Below are 13,584 nucleotides of genomic sequence, written 5' to 3'. Positions count from 1 at the left end.
CTTAGTGGATTCCAAGTTTTGGCCAATGATATATTATGTAGATTGGCATGTTCTACTATAGATATGTCTTCGATTGGTATTTTAAGGGATAATTCAACTTGTCACCACCAACTTCTATGGTATATGACAATAATTGCTATCAGTGCTAGCTAATATGCACTTACAAATAATTGTATGGTACATTTAGAACGATGTGATTTCTCACTGCATTCTTAATTCAATACTCAGGTTTTGTACGATCTTTCATTTTGAAGGGGTTAAATGTTTTCACCCTTGTGAAAATTGCAAATTACACCATAAATACTCTCGGTTACTTGTGTTAGAGTATATTAGGCAACTCCGGATATAGTTAGTTTAGAATTGATTGTAATTCCGGGATAATCTTCCTTATCCTTAAGAGAGGTTATTTGACATCCAAGCCATGTACTCCTATATATTCATGATAGAGGCTCAATGTAATACATCCACGCATTATACAATATTACATGGTATCATGAGACTAGGTTCTAACCCTAGGCCTCCACTTCTGCTGCCCTCGCGCCACCCCCGGGGAGATCGATCTCCACTGGAGGCAGCACCCTCATAGGATGTGCACAGATCCCTCTGATCCGTTGTGCCGTTAAGGTCTCGCAGCATAGAGGGATGTACCTCTACCCGAGACCAATCCTTGGCGGTGCCGCTCGTCGTCCTCGTCGTGCACACATTGCCATAGGGCCGTCGCGGAGGTTCGTCTCGCTACTGTTGTTTTCTTTTTTCATTCCAATTAGAGATTGGATTGCGTCACCCTGCCGTTCATTGCCGCATCTGTTGGTGTTCACCAGCATCACCGCTAGGTTGGGTGCTCCTAGGCGGCTCCGCCTATGAACGACTTCGTACACCACGAATGAATCCGCAAGCGCACGTGTTGCATTTTACCCAGGATTATTCCGAGGTGTCATTTATATTTCTGTAAGGAAGACGGCGGTTAAAGTATAGGTGAGTTGATGAACTAATCTTGATTGGATATTCAATTACATAAACAGGGATTGACACACAAGTTTTATACTCAGCTCAAGATAAAATAAAGTCAAGGAGAAAGGAAGAAGTTGGTAGCTCCGGTTTCATGTACTTTAGTTAACTATACAATTTGTATGATACTCTACACTATACATATGATTAAACTAACTCTAGTCAACCTAGCACTACCAGAAGACCACTTACGACTGATGGGCAAAAATATTGTCAACCGTTACAGTACTTTATGGACCTCCTACCCCCAATCCGAACGTGGACGATTTCAATGGCACTAACAGGACTGTCACCACCTACAGGCTACCACTACAAACCGTGGGAATGGGCGACATCCAGCAGCACTTAGTTAACCCGACACCACGTCTGCGCTATTAAGCGATACTCTAGTATCCTGCGCGGAGCCCTCACCCTTCGGATAGACAGACATCATACTAGAGCAAACATACGAATACTAGAACAGGTATCGGTGTAAGCTAATTGACTAATCGTGTCAGACATAGAATAAGCACACAAACTAATCATGAAGTATATGTGTGACACCGCAAGATATAAGTCATGCCAATATAAATAACTATAACTAAAAGATATGTCTGATACAAATCTCCAAGAATTACAAAGGAGAGTAAGAGACGAACCCATACCGAATCTCCTAGGCAACCTCGGGGACCCGACGACTACTACTTCAGCATAAACTCCACTAACCTATAGAGATAAGCAAGAGATAACTTGAGCTTCATACTTGTGGTGTGTTCTAAATCTCAAACCCCCCCTCCTCTCATATTTATAATAAGGAGCCATGGGGTGCACCGGTGATTTCTGCAGCTGAGCCTTGCCAAACCTCCATTGGGAGCCAATCAGAGAGTGACACGTGAAAGAGGAAGGTTGGTGGAGCCCATGGGCCATCGATCGACCGAGCTGGTTGGCCGAGCCCAAAGTGGCTCCAACGCCCCCAACTTCCTCCGATAGCTTGTTTTGAAGGCCCACATGTCTAATCCAGGTGAGAGGCTTCTTGTCTTAAGTCGGTTGACCTGCAAGTGGGCCCTTTGATCCTCGTGAGTCTGAATTCTGCGCTCTGATTGGTCGACTTATTTTTACCTTGAATCAAAAGCTGCTTGCAACCTGCATTTTAGCTCAAATACCAATGTTGCATATTTTCTAGAGGCATAATGGGTTTTGGCCTTATTTTGATAGATGCGTGTAAGAAAGGCAAACTTTCATGATTTTTTTGTGAAATTGATGCTTGAAAACAATCTTTATTGAGCGTCAACAAGATCTCCCAAGATGTCCTTTTCTCGTCCCGAGCAAAGCAGGACAAATCAGGTTGTTGATCAAAAAATCACTCTGAGTCTTACCTGCCTATCATATCATAATTTATAGCAGAGTTGTTCATCTAGGAATTTGAATAAAGTTGGTCCTTTGCCTTAGCTCCTTACTCATCTATGAGGCTTTTAGCTTCTCCTCATCTTGAGCTGTTGTGAGTAGCAACACTCTACTTATTCCTAGATCAACAACACTCTACTTATAGCAGAGTCTTTCTGTTGTTACATTGCATAAATTATCTTACTGGCACATTTGAATTTTGCACCTGTTTTTCCTGTTCATTGCTTCCGGTACCCTTGTTACTCCCTCAGCCTCAAATTACAGTTCATTTTAGCTTATTTAGAGCATCTCCAGCAGTTTGGCAAATCAAGTTGTCATCTTTGATTTTTGGCAAAAACATTAAAAATACTCCTCCAACAGTTTGGCAAAAGACTTGGCAATTTTTGGCAACTTGGGAAAAACCAGCATCCAGCGCGTAAATATACGCGCGCGGCGCGCAGTTGGCATCGTGGTTTCTAGTCAGGTGGGAGGGTGAAAAAAGAAATAAATAACAGAGAAGGGTTCCTGATTTAAGTTTTCAAGAGGTGGAAGGGCATAAATATAATTTTGTTTCTCTCTCAGAGTTCCTGATGTAAGTTAGATCTAGATTTGGCAAGTGAATTATGCCAAACTGTTGGAGATAAGCTCTTTTTTTACTTGGCATATTTTTTTTAGAAGTTGGCAAAACACAAGATATGCCAAGTAAAATATGGCAAACTCTTGGAGATGCTCTTAGATTTGTAGTTTTTGTTATGTATCTAGACATAGTGTATATTTAGATGCATAGCAAATACATTTAGAAAAGCCAAAACGAATTGTAATTTGGATGGAGGTGGTTGTAGCTGAATCAGGAAATACTTGCGGGTATTCTCTCGTTGGGCTATCATTGACAATCATATTCTCTCCAGGATGTTGCTCATGGATCTTTCTAGCCTTATTAGTGCCAATAACATTTTTGTACGCTAGCCGCTAGTGCTAATATCCTTCTATCCTGTCTCGGAAACACGATCACAAATGACTAGTTACAAGCGAGTGCACAAACAGTAGTCCTCGCCCTTTGGCCCTTTTGTGAGATTGACATCTCTCCGTCTCCTCCCATCAATGGCGTGCCAGCAGCTTGCTTTGCTCTGACCAAATAGCCATCAAGTGCCGGTGCCCTCCGGCTCTTTTCGTCATTTGTCAAGCAAGAGCGTCATGGCGGATCACCGTCATTCGTTACCTTGAGATGACCAATCACCAACGACCATTCTCGGTGTCGACGACAAGGCCACCGTCATCACCGTCGCTGGCAAAGCGTTTCCAGTACCAATGCGCCTTCCAGACGGCGGCCATGTCCTCGATGGGCACCCCCTTGGTCTCCGGCAGGAACAGCGCGACGAAGAGCGTCATGGCGGCTAGCAGGCCGGCGAAGACGAAGAAGAGCCCGAGCTTGAGGCGGCAGAAGAGGGGCAGGAACGCCTGCGCCACCACGAAGTTCATGAGCATGTTCACCGCCACCGTGATGCTCTGCCCCGCGGGCCGCACCTCCAGCGGCATCACTTCGCTCGGCACCAGCCAGCCCAGCGGGCCCCACGACCACGAGAACCCCGCGATGTACACGCACATCACCACCACCGTGGCCGTCGCGCACGCCGCCGGCATCGCCGCCGTGCCGCCGAACCCGAGCGTGGCGCCCATCAGGGCGCCCATAACCACCATGCTGACCAGCATCTGCAGCCCGCCCAGCAGGAGCAGCGCGCGCCGCCCGATCCGGTCCACGGTGAGCACCGACACGAAGGTGGCCAGGAGGTTGACGAGGCCGGTGATCACCGCGGACATGAGCGACGCGCCGCCGCCGAAGCCCGCCGTCTTGAACAGAACCGGCGCGTAGGTCTGGAGCACGATGCCCGTGAGCTGCTGGCACATCGGGATGGCCACCGCCATCACCAGCTGCGGGCGGTACCGGCGCCGCAGGATGTCGCGCCAGGGGCGCGTCACGGCCTTGGACGCTGCGCTGGCCGCCACGAGGTCGTTGTACTCGTCGTCGACGTCCTCGACGCCGCGCACCCGGCGGAGCATCCGCTTCGCCTCCTCGGGCCGGCCGCGCTCCAGGAGGGAGTTGGGCGTGTCGTGGAGGAAGAAGGAGCCGACGACGATGACGGCGGCTGGGACGGCCGTGAGCGCGAGGCTGAGCCGCCAGCCCCAGCCGCCGGCGATCTTCTGCGTGCCGTAGTTGACGAGCGTGGCGAGCAGGATGCCGACGGTGATCATGAGGTTGAAGCCGTTGTTGAGCATCCCGCGCATCCTGGCGGGCGCCATCTCCGACAGGTACAGCGGCGCGCTCTGGCTGGCGAAGCCGACGCCGAGGCCCAGTAGGACGCGGCCCAGGATGAGCATGAGGACGCCGTCCGCGGCGCCGTTGAGGGCGCTGCCGGCGAGGAAGGTGGCCCCGCCGCAGAACATGGACCACTTGCGGCCCGCGGCGCGGGTGAAGGTCGCGGCGAGCAGCGACGCGGCGAGCGCGGAGAGGAAGATGGAGGACGTGAAGGTTGTCAGCAGCTGGCTGTCGAACATGCAGTACTGGCTGCCGCCGCGGTCCTCCGCCGCCGCCGCCTCCCGCTGCCTGCGGTACACGGACGGGAAGAACCTCGCGAGGAACGGGTCCATGGACGTGACGCCGCCGGAGACGCCGATGTCGTAGCCGAAGTCCGCCCGTGGCGGCGATGAGGCACGCCGTGAAGACGAAGAGGATGAGCCCGCCGGGGTAGTCCTGCCGCCCGCCGGCGGCCGGCGCCACCATGGCCCCGCCCGCCATTGTTGCAGACTTGAAGGCGCACGAGTTGCAGACTTGCAGGTACTATCTCGGATCGGACGGAGGGGAAGATTTTATTGCCGTGCGATCAATCGCGTACGTACGCGCTACGTTTCGTCCAGCTGTCAAAATTTTCGAACCCCATGACGTTTCACGTTTTGGAATATATTTACTAACGTATTTTACTCCTATATATGATTAGAACGGCGTTGAAGACATCATACTATTTTATATACTTTATTACAAATTGAAATAGGGGATTGCTATATTATCTCAACAATTCTCACACGATGACATGAGTGTTTGAGTGGCTTGACCGATCAGATTTGTACAAAAATTTGTAACGAAATATATTGGGTAGGGGCGGCTCAGCCCCCCCCCCCTCTAAAAAATCGCATCCATTTTCAGGGGCGGTGGATGGGGTCAGCCGCGGGAGCTGCTGGGTGTCACCCACTCTAGATTTTATATTTTTAGGTCTAAATTGGCCTAACAAGTTGGTCCATAATCAAATTTGTTCTAGAAAAAAATTATTTTATTCCGGAATAATTTTTAATTGTTCTAGTAATACAAAAAATTGTTCGAAAACAAAAAAAAAATTGTTCCGAAACAAAAAATAGTTATTAGGCTTTGTGCGATGGTTTGACTGTCAGTAGCCTGAGCGACTCCTGACATTTGCCTCGGCCAAACCTACCGTCCCGAGATGAGTTGGTCTTGAGCAAACTATATAACGCTGTCGGAGATTTGGGGTGCTGCTGCGGGTGACCCCAACCAACCATCACACTAGTCCCATTTATCGCAGATTTTATGTTTTGGGCCTAAAATAGCCCAATAAATCGGCCCATATATGTAATTCAATCAAATTTATTCTAGAACAAAAAAATTGTTCTAGAACAATTTTTTAATTGTTCCAGCAATACAAAAAATTTATTTGGGAATAAAAAAAATTATTCTAGAACAAAAAATAGTTATTAGGTCTTGTGCGATAGTTTGACCGTCAGTCGCCCGAGCGACTCCTAATATTTGCGGTGAGCCGCCCCTACAAATGCCATGTTTAGGGGGGCGACTCATTTCTACAGTACCCGCGCCCCATTTATAGGAACGAGTGATTTTTTAGTCTGCCCCTAAAGAATTAAGGCGTTGCAACAAATCATTTTCGTAGTAGTGACCTGCGCATCAACACCGTACACTTTCGTGATGGACCTAGCATGGATGACTCCGCAAAAGTTGCTGGCGAACTGCAGGATGAATCTCTGGCCCCGAGGTGGACAAGGAACCTGCACTCGATCGCCTGAGAGGGTCACCTCCAGTTTGCCATATGGATTGAGGACATAGGACCGCACGCCTTTTGAGAGGAGGCCGCGCGGGAAATTGTTCTTCTGCAGAATGTCGTATGCTGTTGTAGTCGCATCTGCTGTCAAATTCGCAGAAGTCGTGGCTGCGCGATATGGTGAGGGCGCGTTTAGTTCCGTTTGCAAAAATTTTTGGGTGTCAAATCGATTCTTTGACCAGATGTCGGGAGGACTTTTCGGACACTAATTAAAAAACTAATTTCAGAACTCACTTGGAAACCGCGAGACGAATCTTTTGAGGCCTTTGACCGCATCATTAGCACATGTGGGTACTGTAGCACTTATGGCTAATCATGCACTAATTAGGCTCAAAAGATTCGTCTCGACATATACATCCAAACTGTGTAATTAGTTTTGTTATTCGATTACATTTAGTGCTTCATACGTGTGTTTAAAGGGGAGGTGAAAATTTTTGGGTGAAATTTTTTGGGAACTAAACGCGCCCTGAATGGAAGCCACAAGGACGAGGAGAATGTAATGCTTGGCCATGACTACTGATTGGAAACGGAAGGGAGCACAAGATGATCGAGCTTGATCGGATGGAATAGGACAGAGTTTATGGGTCCATTATATAGGCGATAACCGGCCATGCATGCCAGCACTATTCAACTATTGAGTTTAAATGCATTTATTCCTGCTGAATTATGTTCTCAAAACCTTTTGTTGTAAATACCAATTAAGCTTGTTTTTTTGCGGGTACAATTAAGCTAGGTTTTAATTGCAATAATTCCTGCCTAAATGGCGTTCATTCCAAACGTTCATGGTAATACTATTGTACGTATTTTCTGGAATTTATGATTTGGATACACTCGTGCAACCATATTCCCATGAAAATTACTCAGCTGTTTATCTAACAATAAAAGGCACCATTATGAATTTCATAATAAATAGTATTGAAGACTACAAAATGAGGAATTATTATTTCCATGTGGGGATTCAGAATTATCTCTATAAAACTTAAATTATATAGAGTCAATAATTAGAAATAAATAATTTTATGGCCTCAAATACACTCGAATAACCTTACCGTAGAGGACCGCATCGCCTTGTTAGTTATTCCAAGCCGGCACTAGTTTGGCAATATGATGCTGGGAAGAATGCATACATATTTTTTAAAAAATAAGGCTGCTAAGTTGCATAACACTAGCTAATTTTCACAAATTAAAGGGAAAATCAAATGTACATAGAGAAACTTGCATGATCACATACGCGAGGATTCAGGGTATAATCTTTATTGACAAGGTTGGACCAAAATCTGCCTCCACTGGTCAGAACTATGTACAAAACTTGGCTGAAACCTTCTTCTCCCAAGCACTATCGCTTTGGGTCCCAGCATTGGCTGCCTCTACTATGAGTCTGAGTTTATTCCTATGTTGTCAGCAAAACCCTACTAGTAATTATCGGATTGCAAACCCGGTAAGTCCACCAGGGATATGCTAGATTTTAGGTGAAGAAGATCGCAGAACCAAGAACGTGATGGTAACACAAGACAACGAATTAGACAGGTTCGGACCGCGATATGCGTAATACCATACGTCCTGTTGGTGGTGGATTTGTATTGTTTTGCTTTCATGGTGAGGAGCCACCGCTGAGGCCGAGGTCATCGTGGCTAATGTGGTATGTTGTGTTGTTATCCCCTATGTACCCCTACCGCTCCTTATATACTTTGGAGGTTAGGGTTTACATAGCAAATCCTCTAGTCGGTTACTATACAAAAGATCTAATCGGATTATAACTGTGTTTGGGCTGAATATGCCTTCCTTGTGTAGTCCGCCCGACGCATCAGGTTGTTCCCTCTGTCAAGGTACTCGGGGCCTACCTCTGTCAAGCCCCCGAGCGCCGAGCAGCTGAATTGATCTTCTGTCTAAATTAATGTTATCCTAAACGCTAAACGGTCGGTCACCCTTTATTTAGCCTTTAATCCATTTAAATGGTGTTTAAATGGAGCTAAACGGTCTAAACAGTTTGGCATTGTAACACTAAAATGTACATATTTATGTATGTAAATGTCAGATATATATTTTAAAGTCTACATATTTGCACATATACTTATGGTGCTAACTAGTTTGGTATTGATTGTGGTAGTTGTAATCCTCGTATTGACTAAATTATAAATTAAATGGTCATTATCTCATTTAATCATGTGTAACTCAAACTATATTTAGACAATTTAAATGGTGTCTAAACAGTCCAACTAAACATTCACCATTTAAGTCCTAAACGACACGGGTGACCTCGGTTTATATTTCAAACAGAGGCTCAAATAGTCAAATATACTCGAATACCCTTACTTCAGAGGAGAGGACCGTGTTGCCTTGCTGGTTATTCTAAATCGGCACTAATTTGGCAATATTAGGTCAAGTTACCACTGGATACCCACCACCCTTACCCAAATTCATACACGTTGTATTTGGGTAGGGTATGAATTATCCATCTCAACTTGGATATGGGTAGGGTATATATGGATAATACCCGTTTTACCCATGTACCCGTTAGTTCTTTTCTATTCTCTTATGTTCCGTAGCTCCGCTCTTTGACGTGGGGCCCGTGTGTAGCTACACTGCTTTGCACAGAGTTGCTGCCGGTTACACTGAGTCATTTACAATAAATTTCAGTCAATTTTGATAAAATTTTATAGTGTGAACGCGATGTTTTATTTTCAGGGTCCAGCTCTTGACATGGGGCCCACGTGTAGGTCTAGCCACACTACTTTGCACAGAGTAGCTACCGATCATACTGAGTCATCTCCAACAAATTTTAGTCAATTTTGATAAAATTTTATAGTGTGAACGCGATGATTTATTTTTAGGGTCCGGCTCTTGACATGGGACCCACATGTAGGTCTAGCCACACTGCTTTGCACAGATTAGCTGTCGATCATACTGAGTTATTTCCAACAATTTTCAGTCAATTTTGACAAAATTTTATAGTGTGAACATGCTGTTTTATTTTCATGGTCCGGCTCTTGACGTGGGGCCCACGTGTAAGTCTAGTCACACTGCTTTGCATAGAGTAGCTACCGATCATACTGAGTCATCTCCAACAAATTTCAGTCAATTTTGATAAAAATTTATAGTGTGAACACAAGATTTTATATTTAGAGTCCGGCTCTTAATGTGGGATGCATTTCATCCAACTTCACTTGCAGGTTATTGCCTACCCATTGGATTATCTATACCCGTTCGGTAATTATCCACTTATTTAGATATGGATTAATTGGGGATGGGTAATATATGAGTATGGGCGTGGATAATCCACCCCTCCCCAACGGCAACGTGAATATTAGGGGTGCCAATGGGTGACTCTTAGTTCAAAATTTTGTACTATTTTTTTAAAATAGAAACTAGTATAATATTTTAAACTAAAAAGGGTTGAAGGTGTACCTAAGGGTTCAATATGATGCTGGAAATGAATACATATATATTTTTAAAAAGTAAGGCTGCTAAGTAGCATAACGCCGGCTAATTTTCACAAATCTAAGGGAAAATCAGATGTGCACAGAGAAACATGTATGATCACATACGCGATTTGACATATAATGTACGTCCAGGATAATGTACGAGATTTGAGGGCGGCCCTGGCCTCGGGTCGGACCCGGCGCAAGTGGACCTCGGGCACATCTTCTGTCTGCCAGCATGAATGCACTATATAAAAGAGTTATTGTTCACATGTTAACTGGCCGATTATATTCGATCCAACTGTTAACCTCAAACGTAGCTGCACTCGAGCGGCCCACGGCTGTTGAACCGGAGCTCGTCCGTGCAGTAGTCGTACACCATGCTGTTGTTCCTGACGCCCTCGTACGCCGCCCGCTGCGCGTCGGAGAGGGCCTCGTACTCGCCACCGTTCCACCACAGGGCCGCCGTGTCGTTGTCGTCGCACGGCGGCGTCACGTCGCCGACGACGACAGCGCAGGCCGCGTCGACGTCGAAGCCGCGGAAGGCCGCGGTGATGGGAGCCCCGGACCAGTCCACCTTGGCCCGGCCGCCGTCCGTCGCCCAGCTGGAGCCGTCCCAAATGCTCCCGCGGATCAGCATCGCCGGCTTCGACGGGAACGGGTACCCCGGCACGGCGGCCGTCAGGTTCCTGAGCACCCGCACCGGCGTGTCGTCCACGAACATCCTGCCGTAAAATTTCCCCAAGGAGTTTACTGATTATTTCTGGAGAAAGAAACCTGAAAATTAGACCAAGATGAGCGGGGAGTGAAGAGGTTTACACGAGCTGGTAGGCGTTCCAGAGGATCTTGTAGTCGTGGAAGGCGGCGGCGGGGTCGAACCACAGGCGCAGCCGCTGCTCCCTGTAGCTCTGGCCGTCGATGATGAGGTTGGTCTGGAGGGTCACGGGCCTGCCGGCCTTGTCGCCCAAGAACTCGAAGTCGATTTCGTCGTGGCCACCATTTTCCGGCTGCGAAATAAGCTGCTGGGAATGTACGCGAGATCGAAAGAACGAAGCGACTTAATGATAACTACTGATCGATAGAATAATTAACGACTTTTGATCATCAATAATCAAGAAGGTTAATAAGTAGCCAATACAACAAGAAGATGGAACTCACGTAGAAGGTTGTGGCGACTCCGGCCGTGTTCCCGGAGGGGATCTTCATTCTCACTAGAACATTGCGCGGCGTTGCCGCGCAGAAATATGCCCTCCAGTTCAGTTTTATTTTAAAAAATTGAACTGCAAAAAGTCCGGGGGGATTTTCGTAAAATTGGTAGACTGCGTGGGTTATTTGGTAAATTTGTCGTCGACGGAGTACCGGTCGATTACTAAAAGGTTCAAGGGGTTTTTCATAAAATTGATGGACATCAGAATCATTTTAACAAAGTCCAGGGTTTTTTTATAAAATTCACGGAGTACGACACGATTACTAAAAGTTTAGAGTTTTTTTTGTAAAGTAAGACTCCACAAAGTCCGAGAGGTTTTCCATTAAATTGATGGACTCCGTGTTCATTTTAATAAAGCTCGGGATTTTTTTGCAAAATTTACGTCCTATCTATTTCTGGCCGTCGGATCGCGATCCGACGGCCGATGTTTTCCGGCCTACGTGGCCCATCTCCCTGGCCAGGACCGCGACGCGGTTTCAGTAAAGAAAGATGTGGAAGAGCCCCGACTCGTACATGGACTTGGACCGGAGCCCAGCGCCTGCACGGTCACGTATTATCATCGTCGTCATCATCATGATCATCGGCAATGGGGATGATGACGCGCACGGTTTCAAGAAGGGCGGCGTCTCGCCTCGATCGGCAAGAACTTACCGGAGCTTCGATCGAGGATGAGGTTAACCTCCGTGACCCGGTTGATCAGATGATGACCATCCGCGCCATACTGCGCCTCGTAGCTGTCGTCGAACGCCGGCACCGCCGCCGCCCCTGCGAAGCTAGCGACCGTGCCGGCTAGGACGGCGACGACGACGAGGCGGAGGTGAAGGGATGGGCACACCCTGGACGCCATGGCCACTAGCCAACAATACATCATGCCCAGGAGGACCCACGTTATGATTATTCCAGCTCTCTCTCTCTATATATATCTTCTCTTACGGCATGCGGTTCTGCGACGGTTCACCTCGCCATGGCAGTTGGCACGGCCCTATAATATATATAGAGCAGCTAGCTGGTCGACATCAGTGGCAGCATGCATGCATGGATAGAATGCAGAAGTGCAGTGTTGGCGACTGATGAACTTCGAAACTGTCTGTACTGCACGATGCTAGCTGTTTGATCCATCTACCGGCTGCATGCAGGCCTGCAGCACGATGGATCGATCGGCTTCAATTCTCCACCCAAAGCTTCAATTAATCGACCCTGCATATGGTTCTTAACTGATCGACCACTGCAATTGTCAGTGCTAATCTTTTTTTGTGAAAGGGAGAGAGCTTTATTAATTAGTGAGAGGGTTTACATCCCGAGCAACAAGGTGCTACACACAAAAGGGAAAACGATTGTGCCAGACCGCACTATGAGATAAACGTCTGGCGAGCTGCGCAAGCGAATGAGCGACAGAATTAAACTCTCTCCCAACATGAAGGAACACTACGCTTTGTAGTTTCCTCGCTTCTTCCAGCGCCTCCTGGATCGTGAGCGCCGACGCCGATCGTTGAGGTTCCGGCTGATGCAGGTACTTGATGATGTTAGCGCAGTCACTTTCAAGGATCGAGGGGGACGACATCCACTCAGCAGCCAGCAACAGTCCTCCCTTGCATGCGAGCGCCTCCACCTCTTCCGCCGAACCTGCATCAGATATAAATTTCCAAGCGGTTAATAGGACCGAGCCCGAGCTGTCACGAATCACCACACCAATGCCAGCATCTCTCGAGTTGTCCATGTAGGCACCGTCAACATTAATCTTGATCCACCCCTCCTTCGGGGGCTTCCAGCTCCCAGCGGCAGTCATCAGTTTTGCCTCGCTACTAACTCTGAATTCCCCCACCGGGCGCTTGCCCTTCACATCCACTACTCCTCCTTGCCGGATAGCAATCAGGGAATCCCAGTAACTCATTAGGAAGTTGACCGACGCCGAACCATTGATCCACTTGCCCTCATGGACCCAGCTGTTACGAACGAACCATGTACGCCATAGAACAAGAATGAACTGGCAAGCAGTATCAGCCTCCGACAAGCCAATCACGTTGAGCAGCCATTCAGGCCCAGTAAGACAAAGGTGTCTCTCAGCAGGTAGGTGCCAGCAGGATCGCATAGCTTCTCTCAGTGCCTTCGCATGGTCTTACTGCATGACCGCGTGAAACTCTGTTTCCTCCTCTGAACCGCAAATTCTGCACTTGGCATCTGGTTCCAGGCGTCTCCTATACTTGTTGGAGGTCGTTGCTAGCCCACCATGGATTAGCTTCCACGCAAAGATGCGCACTTTGTGAGGGATCGGCAGGGACCAGAGCTTCTTCCACACCGGACGGCTACTTGACGAACCCAAGTCTGAATCTATATCCTTCAGACTCACACCCAGCTTATACGCACTCCGCACAGTAAAGCACCCAGATTTCTCATGATGCCAGGCCACAAAATCCTCCGATGGGCGCCATGGAATTTTGATCTTTTTTATTACTTCCACGTCATGCTGGTA

General features: G+C 47.5%; 1 protein-coding gene and 1 pseudogene across 1 annotated transcript; both read right to left on the bottom strand.

The window, feature by feature from the left end:
• Nucleotides 1–3,209: 3,209 nt before the first annotated feature.
• On the bottom strand, nt 3,210–5,164 carry LOC120705143 (annotated as a pseudogene).
• Nucleotides 5,165–10,217: 5,053 nt separating this feature from the next.
• On the bottom strand, nt 10,218–11,961 carry LOC120702027 (xyloglucan endotransglucosylase/hydrolase protein 3-like). Its single transcript, XM_039985804.1, has 5 exons — nt 11,766–11,961; nt 11,605–11,652; nt 11,066–11,118; nt 10,727–10,926; nt 10,218–10,632 (listed from the first exon to the last, which is right to left on the bottom strand). Exons 1-5 carry the CDS (start codon nt 11,959–11,961, stop codon nt 10,218–10,220), a joined length of 912 nt encoding a protein of 303 aa, XP_039841738.1.
• Nucleotides 11,962–13,584: the final 1,623 nt, after the last annotated feature.

This window comes from Panicum virgatum, chromosome 4K (assembly GCF_016808335.1).
Source record: "Panicum virgatum strain AP13 chromosome 4K, P.virgatum_v5, whole genome shotgun sequence".
NCBI lineage: Eukaryota > Viridiplantae > Streptophyta > Magnoliopsida > Poales > Poaceae > Panicum > Panicum virgatum.
The sequence above is the reverse complement of the archived record's forward strand: the minus strand, read 5'-3'. Positions and strand labels throughout refer to the sequence as shown.

Bases quoted from the DNA above. Each gene is read 5' to 3' on its own strand.
- LOC120702027 (XM_039985804.1), bottom strand. From the start codon at position 11,961: ATGGCGTCCAGGGTGTGCCCATCCCTTCACCTCCGCCTCGTCGTCGTC. The intron at 11,119-11,604 runs TCTTTCTTTACT...GCAATGTTCTAG, and splicing joins CGAGTCGGGGCTCTTCCACA to TGAGAATGAAGATCCCCTCC. The intron at 10,927-11,065 runs GTGAGTTCCATC...CATTCCCAGCAG, and splicing joins GAGTCGCCACAACCTTCTAC to CTTATTTCGCAGCCGGAAAA.